We start from the raw sequence: 21,714 nt of genomic DNA on the forward strand, positions 1-21,714 counted from the left end.
CCAGATTATTTGTCCCGACCGCCCATGAGAAAATGAGTTATGACGTGTACATATAGTTTTTTACTTGGGAGACACCGTGGCTTGCAAACGAGCGAAGCATCGCAGTTGCTCAGTGTTTTGATGTACAAATGATGTACAAAACTCGAAAAAGTAAGTTAACTAATGCCATATCATTGTGTTGCTTTACTGTATATGGTTACCTTGTTAGCATTATAATGTTGCATTAGCATTAGCGCTACTGCTAACAGCCAAGTTACTATCGATAACTTAAAGGTCAATTGCATCAGTTATGTGTGTAAACCATGGACCTATTAAAGAAAGGAAAGCGGACTGTGCACCTCAGCAAGTAAGGGGCATCACACGAGAATGGGCACAATTCAACAAAGGGGGTACAGGCACTGTTCTCTAATGCTTGGAGTGAACAATGTCTGCTCACCATAAAACAAACGAATACAACTGTATTTTACCGGCCACTGGACCGCAGTAGTTCTAGCGTTTTACTGATGAGATCATTTATGACCTGTCAAACTCACCCTAAATACATATGGTGCGTTCTAAGCATCCCGTGTTTTCACACCCTTCTAACCTCATGTACTCCCTTTTTTAGCGAGTAGTATGGAAGCATATATGTAGCAAAATTCAAATGGCAATGCAATTTGGAATTCCATTATGCATTTGACAATGCATTATGCAATTTTATAATGTAATTTGTAACTACGTTATTCAAATTGTATTTTAAAATGCAAAGTGACAATGCAATCCTCAATTAAATTTGCAAAAGTTCTAACAATACAAATACAATAACATTTTGTCAAATTCTTTGAGTTCCTTTATACAAATTGAAAAGCTATAGCGTCCCCGTGATTGCAATCCACTTCGCCACGCTCCGTGTGTTGCGATATTCAAATGACATTTCAATCCTCAAAACGGAATCCAAAGAGGGAATCCAAAGAGGAATCCAAAGAGGAATCCAAAAAGTCAATATGCAAAGTGGCAAACGTATCAGCCAATCAGCGTCTGGGCGGGAACTACGTCACTTGCTCGTAATTTCCTTGTTCACTTCTAGTTCGTATGTGTCAGGTCCATGGTCACCAATGGTGATTATTGATACGCTCCGAAGTTTGGCCGATGATGTGGAGAACAATCGTGTTGAAGACACAGATGCAGTAGATAGAGTGCGTGTTCTGGGAGATAGGATAGACGACTTATCCTCACGGGTACGTTTTGACGCCAGTGTGGTAAACACAAAGATTTCCAAAGTGCTACAGGCACTGGGTGCGAAACATAGGGTCGGGAGACCCACCGTCTCCACCCACTCCTCACCTACAAAGCTCTCCACAACCTAGCCCCCAGTTACCTCTGGGACCTCCTCCAAGAATACACTCCCTCCCGCTCCCTCCGCTCAACCTCTGCTGGACTACTATGTATCCCCACATCACGACTCACTACAATGGGTGCCCGGTCATTCAGCTGTTCAGCACCCAGGCTCTGGAACTCCCTCCCCCCACACATAAAACAGTCTGACACAATAGAAAGTGACGTAGTTCCCGCTGGTGGCTGATACGTTTGCCACTTTGCATATTGACTTTTTGGATTCCTCTTTGGATTCCTCTTTGGATTCCGTTTTGGATTCCGTTTTGCGGATTGAAATGTCATTTGAATATCGCAACACACGGAGCGTGGCGAATTGGATTGCAATCACGGGGACGCTATAGCTTTTCAATTTGAATAAAGGAACTCAAAGAATTTGACAAAATGTTATTGTGTTTTTATTGTTATAACTTTTGCAAATTTAATTGAGGATTGCATTGTCACTTTGCATTTTAAAATACACTTTGAATAGCGTATTTACAAATTACATTATGAAATTGCATAATGCATTGTCAATTGCATAACGTAATTACTTATTGAATTGCAAATTGCAATTTGTATTGCCATTTGAATTTTGCTACATATATGCTTCCATAGAGTAGGGTCTGTCTGCGTCCTGCAAGACGGAGGCGTAACTTGTAGTGGGCGGAACTTGTACTAGGAGGCATTACTTTTCTAAATCGCGGTCCACGCAAGATCTTCCTATTTTCGCGGTAAAAAAAAAAGCCTTATAAATCACGGTTCACCTTGAAGTCGGATTTTCAGATGTTCCTGTCAGTAAGTAAAAAGAAGTGGATTAACAAGAATGTTTTTTTTGTTTTTACAAGCTTAATAAACTCTAAACTAGGGCAGACTACTTGTGGTTGTGATACAGTTTAACATTCTTTACAAAATGTTCGAACGCTTAGGCCTGCTGTTTTAACGTTAGAAGAAACCCCAGCTTTCGGCACCTCAGTGAAGTTAGTTCGATGCACACGTTTGAGATGCATACTGAACAGTCACAAAATACTCTATACTGTACAGGCTAGTAGATGTTGCTTGTTGCTTTCTGCCCCGAGTTTGCACAGTGCAATAGTGATGACGTACCTGAGAAATCCATGTATTGAAGACCGGCAAATATATATAAAATGAAGGCTTGTAATGTGATCGCTATAATATGAAGGCTTTTTCATAACTCCCCCTGTTAGTGACATTGTTCTTTTCTTCTTTCTATCATTAATATTTATTTTAATTCATTGTTTTCTATCTCATGCAGGACCTTGAAAACATGCAGCAAGCAATCAATAACAATATGTATTCAATACAATTCTTTGAATTATTAATCTGCTGTCTTTTTTTAAAGGGATAAAGTAGGCTAAATTTAAGCAGGTTCCCCACGTTAAACTGCTATATGCATTACATTTCATTGTAATAGGCTTCTTTTCTTAAATGCGTCTGATTCAGGGATGTCAGTTTCAAGTAAGGCTATGATTAAGCTAATCAAGAGCATATCAAGATTAAGCTAATCAAGAGCATATTTTTAAATGAGCGGGTCGGGTGCACTATTTTTATATGAGGCCAAATATTTGAGGTCCGAGTTGCGGTCATTTATGTACCCGCGCACCACTGATGCATACAGATCACTTCTGCGATTTAGAAAGTACTTGACACGCCTCGGACTAAAAGTTACGCCTCCTACTACAAGTTACGCCTCCTACAAGTTACGCCCCCGACTTCAAGTTACGCCTCCTACTGCAAGTTACGCCTCCGTCATGCAGGACGAAGACAAATACTATTGCTTTTAGCTGGTTATTTATGGGCAAAAAAGTGTACCTTGAACGCACTATTATAGACATGTTTTCCCCTTCACACCTGATTAAATCAAAGGGTTATTAGCAGATTTCTGCAGAGCTTGATGTCATGGTATTGAGTTGATGAGATGAACTATAAAATATGTAAACAAATCAAGGAAGTGAGGCAAGGCAAGGCAACTTTATTTATGTAGCACTTTTCATACACAATGCAGACTCAAAGTGCTTCACATATAAACATTGTCATACAATAAAATAAAAGAATAGGTAAGTAAAAGAAAAACATATGCAACAAATAGAAAGTTAAAAAGGCATTTTAGTATTAAATAGAAAATAAAGGCAAAGTTAAAAAAGCTTTTTAGAAAGTCCAATGTATTTAAGATTTAGCAGAAAGCTATAGCAAACATAAAAGTCTTCAGTCTTGTTTTAAAGGTGCTCAGAGTTGGGGCAAGTCTTGAATCCTGGGAGTTTATTCCAGCTATTTGTTGCGTAGTAACTAAATCCTCAGAGCTTCTTAGTGGTCTAAAAGGCTTATGTAGTGGAAGCATATCAGTTAAATATTTTGGGCCCAAACCATGTAGGGATTTATAGGTAAGCAACATGATTTTAAAATCAATTCTCTGACCTACAGGAAGCCAATGTAACGATTTCAGAATTGGTGTAATATGATCAAATTTTTTGGTCTTTGATAGAACTCTAGCAGCAGCATTCTGACTTTATGTAATATCATTTAATAGAACTCATTTTAAGTATTAGGCTAATGTAATTCACTAAACATGCATATCTTGTATCTTCTTACAAATTGCACCTGGACTATATGCAATGTAAAAAATTGAGTACTGATTTTACTTTGTTCTCTCTACGCAGGCCAGCTCATCAAGTGCTTACATTCAGCAGCTTCTTTCAAGGGATGTTGCCTGCCAGACAGAACACCTGGATACGCATATTTGTAGGCACACAGCTATCCTTAAAGTCTTTGCAGCCCCATTTTAAAAGTGAAGGTGTGTACTTTCCTCGTTGAGTATTTTTTTTCTTTGATGTAGTAGACTCTAGGCAGCATAGATTCTAGGCTGATGCTAGATTCTATCTGCGCTAAAAGGCCTGGTCCTCTTTTGAAAAGCATCATGAGCAGCGCCCTGCTAAAACACGAGTCAAACTTGGGAGTTGCATTTCAATGATGGAATCAGTCAAGAGCCCAGAAGGGTTTCAAGACCGATGCCACATGAGCTGGATTATCATCCTCAAAAATCACTGAATTCATAATGCATGAATGTTAGCTGATCAGCTTAGAGTGAAGGACACGTTGTTGCTTTTAAGTGTCGAAATAGAATTATTGCGCTTGCTTCGCATGTCATGTTGTGCTCAGATCATTTTGCGCTGGTGTTCGTTGAGTGTCCTTAACCTGGCCAACCACTTGAGCTTTGAGTCTAGGGAGGAGGGTGCTGGAGGATTACGTCCCTCTCCAAAACTGTGAATCTTTGTCAGCAGCACACATTTTAAACTCTCTGTGTCAATGTTTCATGCATTTAAAGAGTTTCTTTCACTTGTCCAGATGCAAAAAGCCTCCCTTTATGCAAATAATGTATCAAAACAATTACTTTTTCCTTTTTTTCTCACTCTGCAGAAGACTGCGATGCCTTTGGAGACCGTAGCACTCGGCGCGGCGCCACCTCGGAGAGTCTGGGTGGAGACGCTCCTGGCTCCTCCCACATGTCCAGTCACAGCGAGGAACTGGTGGTTAGCAAAATAAAGAATATGTTGGCATTTTTGCACTTGAAAATAGTTAATTGCGTTTTAGCCTACATTCAGATGTGAACTCATTCTTGCATGCGAGGGTCTTGAATCAAAAAAAATAATACGCAGGCAAGACATTGAAATTGCAGGGCGTGCCAAGCGGCGACCGAACCAGCTTGGGAGAGTAAAAACGCCTAATCTGTCGGTAGTGGGGATTGACAACTATTCTGTGAAAATTCAAGAATATGTCTTGTGTTTGTTTCCTTCTTTATGTGGAAAGCAGCAGACCCCAGACACCATTTCAATCAAGGTTGAAGAGGATATTGGTGGAGGCTTGCCCGCCGTAGGTTAGTAATACACATTGCATCTATGCAAGAAGACAACCTGGATCAACTGAGAATGTACTAGATTCTGCCTGCGCTAAAAAGCCTGGTCCTCTTGAAAACCATCATGCCCAGCGTCCTGCTAAAACACAAGTTAAACTTGGGAGTTGCATTTCAAAGATGGAATCAGTCAAGAGCCCAGAAGGGTTTCAAGACAGATGCCACATGAGCTGGTTTACTATTCTCAAACGTCAGTGAATTCATAATGTATGAATGTTGGCTGATCAGCTTAGAGGGAAGGACACGTTGTTGCTTTTCAGTGTCGAAATGGAATTATTGTGCTTGCCTCGCTTGTCATGTTGTGCTCAGATCATTTTGCTCTGGTGTTCGTTGAGCGTCCTTAACCTGGCCAACCACTTGAGCTTTGAGTCTTGGGAGGAGGGTGCTGGAGGAGACGTCCCTCTCCAAAACTGTGAATCTTTGTCAGCTGTACACATTTTAAACCCTCTGCGTCAATGCTGAATACATTTAAAGAGTTTCTTTCACTTGTACAAATACACAATGCCTCCCTTTATGCAAATAATGTATCAAAACAATTACTTTTTCCTTTTTTTTCTCCCTCTGCAGAAGACTGCAATGCCTTTGGAGAACGTAGCACTCAGCGCAACGCCAACTCAGAGATTCTGGGTGTGGACGCCCCTGGCTCCTCCCACATGTCCAGTCACAGCGAGGAGCTGAAGATTCTGAGTGTCTACGGAAAAGGGGAGGGCCCACTGGCGGTGGACGGCCATGACACCCTCTTCACCGCGTCAGAAGTGGAGGCCCTGAACTCGCTGTCTGCGGACCACGGCGTGGCCAAGAGCCTGGAGCGCGGCGAGCGGCTGGTCTGCCGCGAGGAGCTGAGTGTGCAGGTTGGAAATCATCTTCTCATTCACCCTCCAAAAGAGAGGCTTCCTCTGTTACAACTCTAAAAAAAAAACATAGAAAGCCCACACCTTTATGATTCAGTAAACGCTTTTACACTGCCAAGTATGCCCGTCTTATGCCCAACTTTTCCCCTATGTGATCCGCGCGTTTACACTAAGCGAGGTAATTTACGGGCTTTATTTTGCACCCCTATTAACCCTCTCTGACCCTACACATATTGGTGGTTTCATTTAGATGTAAATGCGATAAGACAGCTTTCCAGTTCTAGGGGCGAGGCTTGGGTAGAGGTGTTGCTGCATTGTCTCTACAACAGAGACGATGCAGCGATATCAACATGAATAGTTGTAACTGGAGAGGCGGTGAAATCCGCAAGCTGCTGACCATCATGGGAGAGAAGGTGATGCAGTCGCATTTAAAGAAGACGAAAAACGGTCGATCTAAGAGAAAGTACAAGACAAACTTTCCTTACAACGGGCCTAGTAGCGGGGACGCTGGCGAGTCTAACGCCGCTCTGTATTGCTTGTTTTTATTCAGTATTTTTAATATTTCTCACGAATGCATTGAACATTGAACATGCATTGAACAAGTTTACTAGTTATTTATAGTCACTTTTCGCTATTGTAAGTACGCCAGTTTTCTTTATTTTTCCGTGTTTTATATGTGGAGTCGTACAGTTGCTTGACAGTTGGTGGACGCTGTTGCCTTTTGAACGCTGCTGCTCACTGGTTGCCGCTTCTCGCTCTGAACATCATTCTGAGCATTATTTTTTCGCGATTTTCTTTTTCTTTATCTTTCTAGTCTTTTAATTTTTCTTAGTTCTCTTAGTTTTCCTTTGCTTACTTTCAACCCCTTCTGTCTGAAACCCTTCTGGACCTCGGATCGGACTATAATTCTCCCTTTCTAACCCTGTTAACTGGTCGCTAGCTAATTAGCTGGTGACCAGCTGGATGCTACCTGTCCGTGCAACTGCTGTCAGCTGTCCGGGACCTGCCTGCAGCGCTGGGTCTTTGATTAGCTGGCTGCCGGCTGTTTGACAGTTGGTGGATGACGCACCAACTGTGACACACCGGTCCGCTGCCACCCTGCCAGCTCTCCTGGACGCTTACCTGCGTCCGCGGATTGCTGTCAATCGCGGAGGACGCCACCTCCCTCCTACACCGCTACCCGACAGTGTTCACCTGCTGGCCGGCTAGACTGCTGCTAACCCCCGGGCGCCTTCCAACTGGCTTCCCCGTCTCCAGCGTAGCTACAACCGGCAGGCTCCACTCCTCTGCCTCCGCTGTGCTGGCTCTGTGGCTTCACCATAATCGCCTGGATCTACCGCTGGCTTACGCCGCTGCCGACTTCACAGCCTGTGGATTTTTAACCTGTTCCTCTGGATTGCGCTATGTTTGACTCTCACGTTACGAGCGCATCTCTGCCGCTCCGTTGTTACGTCTCCGGATCTTCTCAAGGACCCCTCCACCTCAGCTTGTATCCCACCATGACATTCTCAATGACCAAAATACATCCACCGAGTCTCTGGACGGAATTTTCAGTACACTCACAAAAGCAACTAAAACATCCGCTCCTTCTGGTCCACTGGGCCCCGCCCGCGTCCTCGCACAGCCCGTACGGTCAGTCCTGTCAATCACAGTGTACTGTCCCCTCTGCTCAATGCAACCTGCTACACTCCACTCAACTGTCTGAAACTCTGTCTGCTGAACACCAGATCCCTCAGTAATAAGGCCCTTTTGATAAATGACTTTATTGTTGACCAGAGCCTAGATATTCTCTGCCTCACTGAGACCTGGCAACAACCAAATGACTTCTCCCATCTAAATGAGGCTGTCCCACCAGGTTTTTCTTTTATTAGTAAATCCCGGGTTAATGGGAGGGGGGGTGGCCTCGCTCTCCTCCAACGTGATAACATCAAAGTCACCACTGTCACAGTCCCCCCTCACTCCTCCTTTGAATGTCTAGCTGTAAAACTCACAGGCCCCAAACCAAATATCATGGTCACCATTTACAGACCACCAAAACCCTCTGCCGTTTTCCTCAATGAATTCTCATCGCTACTTACATCTGTATGTGCAATGTCCCCCACTGTTATCCTCCTTGGTGATTTCAACATCCACGTTGACAACCCATCCTGTACTTTTGCTAATGACTTCACATCACCTTTGGACTGTCTTGGCATCACACAACATGTCAACCTCCCAACCCATAACAAAGGTCACATTCTGGATTTAATCTGCTGCACTGACATCACTCCCACTAATCTTGATGTCATTGATTTCCCCATCTCCGACCATAAAGCTGTACTTTTTGACATTCATACCCAACTACACAAAACCAAGGAACAACGGACCATCTCCTTCAGAAACATCAAACATATCAACACCACCGACCTCTCCTCCCTGATCAGCTCCTACCCCAACCCTCCCCCAGCTTCCTCCCTGACTTATCTGGTGACTCACTACAATAACCCTAGTGAGTCCTCCTCTTCCCTCACCACCCTGGCCCCCCTGAAAACCCGCTCAGTCTCATTCACCCACACTGCTCCCTGGTTCACTCCCTGAACCAGGGAACCACACTGCTCCCTGGTTCACTCATCTGCGCCAGCTCAAAGCCACTGGTCGTCGACTGGAGCGACTCTACAATAAGACTCAACTCACTGTACACCGCCAAATGTATTCGGACCACCTCCATCACTACAAGAATGCCCTCACCACTGCCAAAACCTCATACTACTCCAACCTCATCAACAATGGTACAGGCAACAGCAGAGTCCTCTTCTCAACAGTCAGCCACTTACTTCAGCCTCCTAAAACCCTCCCTCCAGACATTTCCACCACCCAATGCACTGCGTTCCTGGACTTCTTCAGCTCTAAAATCAACACCATTCACACACAACTGGCCTCATCTTGCACCCACTCTGATGACCCACCCTGAATGATCACCTCTGGCCGACCTCTCATCAGCTCCCTCTCTGACTTCACCCCAGTAACAGAACAGACCGTTTCAGAACTTATCCGCAAAGCCAAAACCACCACCTGTCAGCTCGATCCTCTTCCCACCTCCCTTGTCAAAGCATGTCTACCGTCAATCTCCCCAATGATCACCAACATAATTAACTCCTCCCTCACTACTGGTACCGTACCCCCCACTCTCAAGCTGGCTGCCATCACTCCCATCCTGAAAAAACCTGGTGCTGACCCAACTGACCTTAACCATTACCGGCCCATCTCCAATCTCCCTTTCATCTCCAAAACACTTGAAAGGGTGGTTGCCGCACAACTACAGTCCCACCTTGACACAAACAATCTCCACAAACCGTTCCAATCTGGCTTACGTCCAAAACACAGCCCTGAAACAGCCCTAGTCAAAATCACCAACGACTTCCTCCGTGCAGCCGACTCTGGATTACTCACAATTCTAATCCTCCTCGATCTAAACGCAGCATTGACCGCCTGACTGGCATTGGGATCACTGGTGCTGCACTCTCCTGGTTTACATCCTACCTCCGCGGCCGTCAACAATTTGTTCAACTAAGCAACCACAAGTCTGGGTGTTCAGGTGTCTCACTGGGAGTCCCCCAGGGGTCAGTCTTGGGTCCACTCCTGTTCACCACTTACCTCCTCCCGCTGGGCACACTCCTCCGTCACCATGGGGTCAATTTTCACTGCTACGCTGACGTCACACAGGTCTACATCTCCACCAAACCCACCGCTGCCATCCCCCCCACCTCCCTCATCACGTGCCTGGAAGAGATCCGGAGCTGGTTGAGCAGGAACTTCCTGAAACTCAATGGAAACAAGACCGAGGCCCTGCTCATCGGCTCCAAATCCACCCTCACCAAATCACAACCCAACCCAGCTCCACTCATAATCATCGATGGATTCCCAGTACCCTTCTCCTCCAAAGTCAAGAGCCTCGGTGTCATCCTGGACAACACCCTCTCATTCGCACCCCATATTCACAACATCACCCGGACTGCATTCTTCCACCTCCGCAACATCGCCAGACTCCGCCCATCACTGACCCAATCCAGCACTGAAATCCTAGTTCACTCATTTGTCACATCACGCATAGACTACTGCAACGCCCTACTCACCGGACTCCCCACCAAACTCATCAACCGACTGCAGATCATTCAGAACTCAGCCGCCCGGATCATCACCCGCACCAAATCATCTGACCACATCACCCCTGTCCTCATCCAACTTCACTGGCTCCCAGTACACTACCGCATCCAATACAAAACCCTACTCCTCACCTACAAAGCTCTCCACAACATAGCCCCCAGTTACCTCTGCGACCTCCTCCAAGAATACACTCCCTCCCGCTCCCTCCGCTCAACCTCTGCTGGACTACTATGTATCCCCACATCACGACTCATTACAATGGGTGCCCGGTCATTCAGCTGTTCAGCACCAGGCTCTGGAACTCCCTCCCCCCACACATAAAACAGTCAGACACCATTACAACCTTCAAGTCACAACTCAAAACTCACCTGTTCAAACTCGCACACAACGTCTAACTGGTCACTGTCTTGATTGTTTGTTTGTTTTGTCTTGTTTTTGTTTTATTTATTTATTATTATTATTTTTCCACAATGTCTTGTTTTTAAACGATTTATGATAACTTTATGCTCTGTAAGGTGACCTTGGGTGTCTTGAAAGGCACCCTTTAAATTAAATGTATTATTATTATTACAATGCTTCGTCAGCAAAGTGGTTAGCAAAATAGAGAATATTTTGGGATTTTTGCACTTTTTGCACAGGCAATCGCGTTTTAGCCTACACTCAGATGTGAACTCATTCTTGCATGCGAGGGTCTTGAATCAAAAAAATTATATTTGTTTTTTGCAATTCATTTTAAAAAGTCCTCCAGTGTGTAGCCCCGCCTTCTCCTGTGAACCAAGCAAGACAGCTCCGGGACAAAGGGGGATTTTATCAGCTTGGCAGGGTAAAAACGGCTAATCTGTCGGTAGTGGGGATTGACAACTATTCTGTGAAAATGAAAGAATATGTCTTGTGTGTGTTTCCTTCTTATGTGGAAAGCAGCAGACCCCAGACACCATTTCAATCAAGGTTGAAGAGGATATTGGTGGAGGCATGCCCGCCGTAGGTTAGTACACACATTGCATCTATGCAAGAAAACAACCATGATAAACTGAGAATGTACTTGATTCTGCCTTCTCAGTAGGAGCCTTTAACCCTTGACCATCCAAAGGGCGACAAGGAAAATGTATAATCAATAAATAGAAGTTAGAAATATAAATATTGTGGTATCCGGGAATGAAGAGTGCGCCGGGATTCAGTGAAACGCGTGGCAACGGTTGGTTTAAGCCGACTTCGGCGTTTATTTCAATGGTTAAACAGGACAAGGGTGCGCTCGGGTCTCCGTGAGCCTCAAGCCTCTGCAGTCCCTGCGTGTCTCTGCCTCTCCCGTCCATAAGTGTCTCTGCCTCTCTTATAGTGGCTCCGGGCCTTCCTCCTCCCAGCCGCCAGGTGTCCCCCATCCCGCTGATTGGGGGTGAAGGACCCGGTGCTCTCCGTCGCCGGCTGGTGGGTGGGGGTGGTACACCCCGTCCTTCACGGTCCCCCGGGACCGTTCAGGCCGAAGCTTCAGGGGCGGGATGCCACACTCCCCCCCCCCCCCCCCCCCCCCCGTTTGCTCAAGCCCCTGGTCTCTGGGGAACCCACCCAGACAGGCATCCCGACGTGACAGGGCGTCGGCGTTGGCATGCTCCCGGCCCGGTCGGTGGTCCACCCGGAACCGGAAATCCTGGAGAGCCAGGAACCACTGTGTCACCCGGGCGTTTGTATTCTTGGCCCCCGCCATCCACTTCAGGGGGGCGTGGTCGGTGACCAAGGTGAACTCCCTCCCCAGGAGGTAGTAGCGCAACTTCTCCAGGCACCATTTAATGGCCAGGGCCTCCTTCTCCACGTGGAGTAGTTGCGCTCATTGGGGAGGAGCTTCCGGCTGACGTAGGTTATCGGGTGCTCCTCTCCGGCCCGGACCTGGGACAAGACCCCCCCAAGTCCCACCTCCGAGGCGTCTGTGTGAACAATCACAGGGAGGTTAAAGTCAGGTGTGATTAGTACCGGTTCTGAGCACAGGGCCTCCCGGAGCGTCTTGAACGCCCGGTCCGCCGCCTCTGACCAGGTGACCCGGTCTGGCAAGGCCTTACGGGTTAGGTCGTTCATGGGGCTGGCCAGCGTGGCGTACCCGGGAATGAAGCGCTGATAGTAGCCCACCAGCCCCAAGAACGCCTTTACCTGCTTCTTAGTCCTGGGTTGCGGCCAGGCCCGTATGGCGGCTACCTTGCCTTCCTGCGGCCGCACTGTCCCTCTCCCGACCCGGTACCCCAGGTACGTCGTCTCCTCTCTCCCGAGGCGACATTTGGCCGGGTTAGCGCTGAGGCCCGCCCTCCGCAGCTCTCCCAGCACGGCCCTTAGCTGGCGGACGTGGATATCCCAGCTGGGGCTGTAAATGATGATGTCATCGATGTATGCCGCCGCGTAATCCTGGTGGGGCCTCAGGAGCTGGTCCATCATCCGCTGGAATGTGGCTGGGGCGCCGTGTACCCCGAAAGGGAGGACGGTGTACTGGTACAGTCCCCCCGGGGTGGAGAACGCTGTCTTTTCCCGGGCCGCCCGGGTCAACGGCACCTGCCAGTACCCCTTGGTCAGGTCCAGGGTTGACAGGTACCGTGCTGGGCCCAGGCGCTCGATAAGTTCGTCGACCCGGTGCATGGGGTAGGCGTCGAACTCCGATGCCTCGTTCAGCCGCCTGAAGTCATTGCAGAACCTAAAGGTCCCATCTGGCTTGGGCACCAGGACCACCGGGCTGCACCAGGCGCTGCGTGACTCCTCTATCACGCCGAGCTGCAGCATTCGGCGCACCTCGGCCCGTATGGCCTCCCTCCGGGCCTCTGGGATCCTGTAGGGCGGAACCCTTACCCTTATGCCTGGCGCCGTCCGGATGTCGTGGTGGGTGGCGGCAGTCCTCCCCGGCAGGTCGGAGAACACGTCCCGATGCTGGAGGACGATCTCGTCCAGGTCGTGCCTCTAGGCCGGGCTGAGGTCCTCCCCCACCGGGACCTCCGGGATCTCCTGCCGGGCCGCCAGGGACAAGGGAGCGGGGTCGGCGGGTGTCAGCTCCCCCCCCCTCCACGGCTTCAGGAGATTGATGTGGTATAGCTGCGTCGGCTTCCGCCTCCCTGGCTGGCGGACCCGGTAGTTCACCTCGCCCACGCGTTCCACCACCTCGTAGGGTCCCTGCCACTTGGCCAGGAACCGGCACTCCGCCGTGGGGACCAGGACCAGAACCAGTTCCCCTGGCTGAAAGGTCCTCAGCTGGGCTCCTCGATTATAGACCCTCGCCTGGGCCTGCTGCGCTTGCTGGAGGTGCCTCCGGACGATGGGCCACACCCGGGCCATGCGGTCACGCACCTGCTCCACGTGGTCCACGGTGGTGCGGTGGGGGGACGGCTGGCTCTCCCAGGCCTCTTTTGCGATGTCCAGGATCCCGTGGGGCCTCCGCCCGTACAGCAGCTCGAAGGGGGAGAACCCGGTGGACGCCTGGGGGACCTCCCGTACTGCGAACAGTACGTGGGGTAGTAGTTGGTCCCAGTTCTTCCCGTCAGGCTTGCATGGCCTTCTTGAGCATCTGCTTTAGGGTCTTGTTGAAACGCTCGACCAGGCCGTCCGTCTGGGGGTGGTACACCGAGGTCCGGAGCTGCTTCACCTGCAGGAGCCTGAGGACCTCCTTCATCACCCGTGACATGAAGCACGACCCCTGATCGGTGAGCACCTCCTTCGCTATCCCCACCCGGCTGAAGAGGAGCATAAGTTCACGGGCGACCGCCTTGGCGGTGGCGGCGCGCAGGGGAAGGGCCTCGGGGTACCGGGTGGCGTAGTCAACTAGCACCAGGATATAGCGGTGGCCCGGCTGGTCTTGGGAAGGGGGCCCACGATGTCTAAGGCCAAACGCTCGAAGGGGGTCTCAATGATGGGCATGGGAATGAGGGGGTGTCTAGCGATGGCCCGGGGGGCTACCCGCTGGCACTCGGGGCATCCCTGGCAGTGGCGCTCAACATCCCGCTTAACCCCCGGCCAATAGAACCTGGCTAGGACCCGCTCCCGGGTCTTGTCCATGCCCAGGTGGGCCCCCAGGAGGTGGGTGTGGGCCATAAAAAGCACTTAACTGACGTAGGAACGGGGCACCACTGGCTGTTCCCACACTCCCCCCTCCCCGGAGGCTACTCGATACAACGGACCCCCCCTGGTGCTGAAGTGCGGGTGTGGTGTGTGACTCACCGAGTCTCGGGCCTGCCCGTCATGAACCAGGACGTGGCTCCAGGCGTGCTTGAGGGCCTCATCCTGGAGCTGTGCGGTGGCGAACTGGCCGGGTCGGGACGAGCCTTCCCCCCCCTCTGGTAAGAAGTCCGAGAACTCAGTAAGGGGGGAGCTCTCCGGGTCTTCCGGTGGGTCTGGTTGCTCGGAGGCTGTGAGGGTCTCCGGGGTGTCGGGGGTAGGTTCCGGTGTCTCGCTCCGGACGGGTCCTCTCGCCGTGCGCGCCGGGGTCCCCGGTGGGGAAGGTCCGTTCCCCTCAGACCCCTCGTCCTCCGCCGTCAGCTCCCCCGGGGACGATGGACGCCGGGTGGCCCCGTAGGCCTGCCGAACCCCCCGCGCCCCTCTGCGGGGAGGGCCTCTCCAGCTCCGTAGCTCCCGGGTCGGGTCCCACAACCGGTGGAAAATCGGGCAGTCCCATCCCGATTAACACGGGGACCGGTAGGTGGGGGACAATCCCCGCCCGATCGTGAATACCCCATGGGTTGTGCGGACTACCACGTGGCACGTGGGGTATGTCCGGGTGTCCCCGTGGACGCAGGCCACCTCCATCGGGTCCCCGGCCTTCCCGCCCGCCAGGTCGGGGCGAAGGAGGGTAACCGCACTGCCGGTGTCCAAGAGGGCCTGTGTGTCCTGGTTCATCACCCGCGCCGGGATGGTCGGACTCCCAGATGTTCCCTGCGTCCAGCAGGTCGCCAACATGCACGTGTGGTCCGCCCCCGGGTCCGCGTACGCTGACGGCATCGACACATCACGTCCCCTCGGGCAATAGCGAGCGATGTGGCCGTACTGGCCGCACCCAAAGCAGCGCCGCACCTCCCGGTTCTCCGGTACTCCGCTCAGTGGGGTGACGCCGGGAGCCGGGTTGCCGATGGGGGGTCCCTTCGGGGCTTGGCGGGTCTCGGCGCGCCGTGGGGCTGGGGCGCGTCTGGCGTTCAGGAGCTGGGCCACCTGCCAGTTCTCCAGCTGAAGGACCAGGTCTTCCACGGTGGCAGGGTGATGGTGGGCCAGCACGCGGCGGGCGTCCGGCGGGAGTCGCCGCAGGGTGTGGTCAATAATCACCCGGTCGATCGGGCTGGGGCCCTCTCCCGCTGACAGCCACCGCTTCACCAGCCGGCTGTGCTGGGCGATCTGGGTGCGCACAGCTCCCTGCGCGTCAAACCGCCAATCCTGCGCGCGTTGTGCGCGCGCCGCGAGGTTGTGGCCATAGTAGGCCAGTATGGCCTGTTTGAGTGCCGGGTACTGGCGGGCGATGTCCGCCGGCAGGTCCTGGCTCGCCTGCTGGGCACTATGTGCGCCCACTGCTCCTCTGGCCAGCCTTCCCTCTGTGCGGTCCGCTCGAAGACCTCGAGGTAAGCCTCCACGTCGTCTTCCGGTCCCAGCTTCGTGAGGCGGCTGGTCGGGGCGGCGGTCGGCACAGCGCGGACGGCGTGCTGAGTCAGCCGCAGAACAGCTTCGCGGAGCAGGGCGAGGCTCTCGGTGGTCTCCCGCTGGTGTTGCTGGGCAGCCAACGCCGCGGCTCCGTCCGGGTTCTGCATGGTGGGGTAGTAGTAGTGGGAACGCTCAAGCTGCCTGCATTCTCCACCATATGTGGTATCCGGGAATGAAGAGTGCGCCAGGATTCAGTGAAACACGTGGCAACGGTTGGTTTAAGCCGACTTCGGCGTTTATTTCAATGGTTAAACAGGACAAGGGTGCGCTCGGGTCTCCGTGAGCCTCAAGACTCTGCAGTCCGTGCGTGTCTCTGCCTCTCCCGTCCATGCGTGTCTCTGCCTCTCTTATAGTGGCTCCGGGCCTTCCTCCTCCCAGCCGCCAGGTGTCCCCCATCACGCTAATTGGGGGGAAGGACCCGGTGCTCTCCGTCGCCGGCTGGTGGGTGGGGGTGGTACACCCCGTCCTTCACGGTCCCCCGGGACCGTTCAGGCCGAGGCTTCAGGGGCGGGATGCCACAATATATAATTCTTCCAATACACAAGTGTGTACAAAGTACAAACTGTATACCTTTGTGAAAATGATTAATTAAAAACATTAATTTCTCTTTCTCTGTTTTCCTCTCTGAAGAAGACGGCAATGACATCAGAGACTGCAGCACACAGCGCGGCGCCATCTCGGAGAGTCTGCTTGTGGACGCCCCTGGCTCCTCCCACATGCTGCGCATCCTGAGCGTTTACGGCCAAGGGGAGGGCCCTCTGGCGGTGGACGGCCATGACACCCTCTTTGCCGCGTCAGAACCGGAGGCCTTGCGCTCGCTGTCCACAGACCACAGCGTGGCCAAGAGCCTGAACTGCAGCGTGAGGCTCGTCCGCCTTGAGGAGCTGACTGGGCATCAGGGCGGCCGCAAGGGTCGGCCCGGTGTCTTGTGTGGAAAGGTTGTTCCCAACGATGCTACTATGATCGCCCACATGTCGAGCGACTCTGGGGAGAAGCCCTACAGGTGTGACCAATGCACGAAGTGCTTCAGTCAGAAAGGCACCCTGAAGCGCCACTTGAGGACTCACTCTGGTGAGAAGCCCTACAAGTGTGACCAATGCACAATGCGCTTCAGTCATGGTTCCGCCCTGAAGTTCCACATGTCGACTCACACCGGCGAGAAGCCCTACAGGTGTGACCAATGCACAAGGAGTTTCATTCAAAGCTACGCCCTGAAGTGCCACATGAGGACTCACTCCGGTGAGAAGCCCTACAAGTGTGACCAATGCACAATGCGCTTCATTCATACCTCCGCCCGGAAGCGCCACATGTCGACTCACACCGGAGAGAAGCCCTACAAGTGTGACCAATGCATGAAGTGCTTCAGTCAGAAAGGCCACCGGAAGAGCCACATGATGACTCACTCTGGGGAGAAGCCCTACAGGTGTGACCAATGCACGAAGCGGTTCAGTCTGACAAGATACCTGACGATCCACATGAGAACTCACACCGGCGAGAAGCCCTACAGGTGTGACCAATGCATGAAGTGCTTCCATCTTGGCTCATCCCTGAAGTTCCACATGACGACTCATACCGGGGAGAAGCCCTACAGGTGTGACCAATGCATGAAGTGCTTCAGTCAGAAAGGCACCCTGAAGCACCACATGAGGACTCACTCTGGGGAGAAGCCCTACAGGTGTGACCAATGCATGAAGTGCTTCGGTCAGAAAGGCACCCTGAAGACACACATGATGACTCACTCTGGGGAGAAGCCCTACAAGTAGGGCTGGGCGATATACAGGTTTTAAAATTATACCGGTATATTTTTGAAAGCGACATGTAGTTGAGACAATACCGCCATACCGGTATATTATATATATAAGAAAGTAGTACGTGCTCCAATAGTGCAAGATAAAAAATAAAACACATTAATTTGATAATTTTTGCTTGTGTGTGATTTTTCGCGGGCACAGGCACGCACAAGCTAAAATCATTCATATTATAGAAGAGGCTGTCAAGGAAAACAGGATGTTTTTTTTCTCCGATGACGTCTATGGTATCACTCTGCAAATAGTCCGGTAACTTGTCAACTCCAGCGTCTTCGGTTGTTATGCGACGTCAACGACTTTGGCGGACTATTTCTCTGCTGATCAACACTACGAATGCCGGTTACAAATAAATTTTAAAAAGACACACCATGAAGTTATTTTTTTGTTTAGGCAAGTAACCGTGTAATAAGCGGGATAATGTGTAGAACGTCGTCGGTCATTATTGAAAATAAGCCCCTTCAGGTCGGCGTCCTGTTCGCCCTGTCGGGGCTTATTTTCCCGATAATGACCGGTAGGGCTGGGTATTGTCAAGAATCTCACAATTCGATTCGATTTCGATTCATTAGGTCACGATTCGATTCAATTTCGATTCGATATGGATTGAAATGCTTCGATATCGATTCAGTATCAAGTAGAAATACACAAGAAAGAGTAAAGTATATATATTTTAAATAATTTATTTATTTAATTTCATGCCTTAAAACAGCCTGGGCACAGGGCTGGAAATTGTAACATAACATCTTTGAACAATAATAACATAAGAACCAGGTGCCTTCATTTTTGGTAACAAATACAACTTTAGCACAATACAAGTATAACTATAAGAATAAACTATAAAAAAAAAAGTGCTGTATTAAATGTAATGTAGGCCTTTGTAAACTTAAATCATGTATTTTTCTTTCTTCTGAGCTCACAAAACACATAAGAACCAGATGCCTTCTGGTTACATACTAGATGTGCACATGTAGATTTTTGTTTAAGAAAATCAGCTGGTCTACATGTTCTGGATTAAGTGCACTCCGCTGGGCCGTGACAATATCACCAGCTGTTGAGAAGATCCTCTCAGATGGTACACTAGTACCTGGGATACAGAGGTATCGTTTTGCTTGGCATGACAAAAGGGGGTACTCCCCCTCAGGTTCTCTCCAACAGTTGAGTGGATTGGTGGAGAGTGCCAGTGATTTTACCTTTGTGTACCTCATCACCTCATCTAAAACTATTTCACTTGTGGTTCTGGACACTGCTACTGGAGCATGTGTTCCCCAGGAGATCAGCCAAAGCACTGGAGTCCCTTGCTTTCTTTGATGGGGGTCCAGAGTCATCAGCTGGTTCTGCCTGCTGCTTCAGCACGTTACCTGCCTCACTGTCTGCTGCATTCATTGGCCCACCCTGTTGTGAAAGTAAATAAATCACATTAAATCAAACAAAAGCTTTATCTTGCAATTGTTATACAGTTAGTTTCAAATCCATTGTGGGAGTGTATGATAGAACTTTTCAATAAAATAAAAAGTGCCAGCGTTCAAATAATTCCAGACAACCAAACAAAAATATTCTGTGTGCACAGTTGCACACATAGTCAGCCCCTTCATTCAATATAAATTTGTACTTACAGAGTCCTTCTCAGTTGCTAATGCATCAGTGATAGTGAAAGTGATAGTGTTAGCAGCATTTTCTGTGACGATTGCTGGCACTTTCTCCACTAACCCCCATTCATTCATTGCCTCCTTCAACAGGTTCGCTATATTGATCCCTGTGTGGCTTTCGTTCATGGCTCTAGTCTGCAGAACATGTGAAACTAGTTCCCACTCGTTAGAAATGAAATGAGAGGTAATAGTTACGTAGGAGTCCGTCGCTCTCGACGTCCAACCGTCACGATACTCTCTGACAATTTCAACGACTGCAAAACCGCAGTCTTTTTCTCTTCGTACAGCTTCGGAATGGCGATTTCTGTCATGTATTTGCGTGTTGGTATGACGTATCGTGGTTCGAGCGTGTGTACCATCTTCTTAAAACCCTCGTTTTCGACCACACAGTACGGCCGCAGGTCTTTGCATATAAAGACAGCCACCGACTCTGTTATCTTCTGTGCGCGGGCAGAACATGGCGGGAGTTTGCACATTATGTTGAGCTGCGTTTGTTTCGAATCCGCGGGTTTAGCCATGGGTTGCTGCAGAACTTCTGCATGGTGACGGCTCAGATGGTTTCGCAAGGTTTGTCGTGTTGTTGCAGTATTTCTCAACCGCCTGGCAAAGTTTGCACAACACCTTACTTTTATCTCTTTCCTGGGTTCCAGGTAAATACGGGAATACAAAATGAATCCACACGTCTGATTTCAGGGTAGAAGGCGGCGGCTTAACGGAGCAGCTACTCATCCTGGTCGCCATGTTGATATGAAGTGCGGCCCCCGTCTGTATTGCGGGAATCACACGTGTTCACAGTGTTGCTCACCGCGCCCCTACTGGCCAGGGGCTTGAATAGATTCAGAAAATTGCTGAATCGATATTGAATTGCAGGGAAAATAATTGCAATATATTGCTGAATCGATATTTTTACCCACCCCTAATGACCGGCGTTCTTTACATTATCCCTTACGTATCTGTTGTTAAAGCACAGCTATGCTTCGTTGAGCAAAATATAAAGAAAACACTAAATAAATGGTTGAAAGTGGCGTGGAGTTAAAACTACACACTTTACCTGTTTTGTTCAAAATATCGTTATAATATCGTATATCGCCATTCGAACAGAAAATATCGAGACATGAGTTTTGGTCCATATCGCCCAGCCCTACCTACAGGTGTGACCAATGCATGAAGCGCTTCAGTCATGGCCACGCCCTGAAGATCCACCTGAGGACTCACTCTGGGGAGAAGCCCTGCGTGTGTCTGCAGTGCAACGCCAGCTACAGTGACCCAAGCAATTTGCGTGTGCACATGCTCAAGCACACTTTGACACGGGGTAACGGGACGCTTTGATTTAGACCTCTGTCTGGTATTGGTTTAAATTACTACTTTTTGTTTTTCTTTTCATCACGATTAAACGCTTTCAACTTTTGATTCGCTTGTTGTTTTTATTAATTTATGTCTGTGAGGAATAACTTAGATACAAAGGAAACAAAGGTCAGGGGGAGGGGCCTTCGTGGAGTTTAGGATTGGCCAGAGGAGGGACCAAGTTCAATTGCAATTCACAATATGGGTGAAGTGGACATGGCTGCAAGACGGTTAAAGGAATCTACACAACAAAGAAGTCTGGATTGTGCTCAGTACTAGTAACTGCCCACAGTTGCAAATGCAAACTATCTAAACTATCTTTCAATTAGAGAGGGCGGGAGGTATCTCTAGGTCCATGGAGAATGCATAGAAATTCATTGAAATGGACTTATTCAAACAGGGTTCATATAATTTGTATATTAAAGTTATGCTTGACATTGCCACAACATTGTCATTACCGTTATCTTTGTTATCACAAAAAGCCTGCAAAGTTCACTTGTGAAATAGACTGCGATTGAACCCCACATTATACATGATTATGTTCATTCCACTTACCTTTCCATTCCGTGCGCTTAATGCTAACTACCTTGGATGGATTGTATCATAATAGGCGATAATGGTTGAAGATGATCCATTTTAAAAGGTCCCTGGTTAAATGCCTAGATCTCAGTGATGCTCAGTTTAGGCCGGTCCTCCCTCTAGAATGCAGCATTATTCGAACGGGACAGAGTCAGAAGATTCCTAGTATTGGTCCCCCTTCACTCTCTGTTTGCAACGGTGGCTGGTGATCCAATTCGTGGGTGGGGTGCAGTAATGGACGGGGGTCCTCCCCAAGAAAATGTAGGATAGGTTTCTGGGATGCCAACTAGCTAAAAATGTATTCTGATTCATAGCCTACATCCTGACTTGCAGGGCCTGGACAAGCTTACACTGCTTTCACTTTCATTCCACTAGCCATTGCTATTTGACTCATGGTTGTTATTCTGATATTGAGGCATATC

At 49.6% G+C, this 21,714-nt stretch overlaps 1 protein-coding gene across 1 annotated transcript; it reads left to right on the forward strand.

Annotated features, from left to right (window-relative positions):
* The first annotated feature begins 42 nt into the window (after positions 1–42).
* On the forward strand, positions 43–21,352 carry LOC130380449 (zinc finger protein 260-like). Its single transcript, XM_056587666.1, has 7 exons — positions 43–150; positions 4,029–4,162; positions 4,786–4,898; positions 5,179–5,242; positions 5,846–6,129; positions 11,194–11,257; positions 16,549–21,352. The coding sequence occupies exons 2-7, from the start codon at positions 4,072–4,074 to the stop codon at positions 17,679–17,681; spliced, it is 1,749 nt and encodes a 582-aa protein (XP_056443641.1). The 5' UTR covers positions 43–150; positions 4,029–4,071; the 3' UTR covers positions 17,682–21,352.
* Positions 21,353–21,714: the final 362 nt, after the last annotated feature.

The sequence above is a fragment of the Gadus chalcogrammus genome, chromosome 4, assembly GCF_026213295.1.
Source record: "Gadus chalcogrammus isolate NIFS_2021 chromosome 4, NIFS_Gcha_1.0, whole genome shotgun sequence".
NCBI lineage: Eukaryota > Metazoa > Chordata > Actinopteri > Gadiformes > Gadidae > Gadus > Gadus chalcogrammus.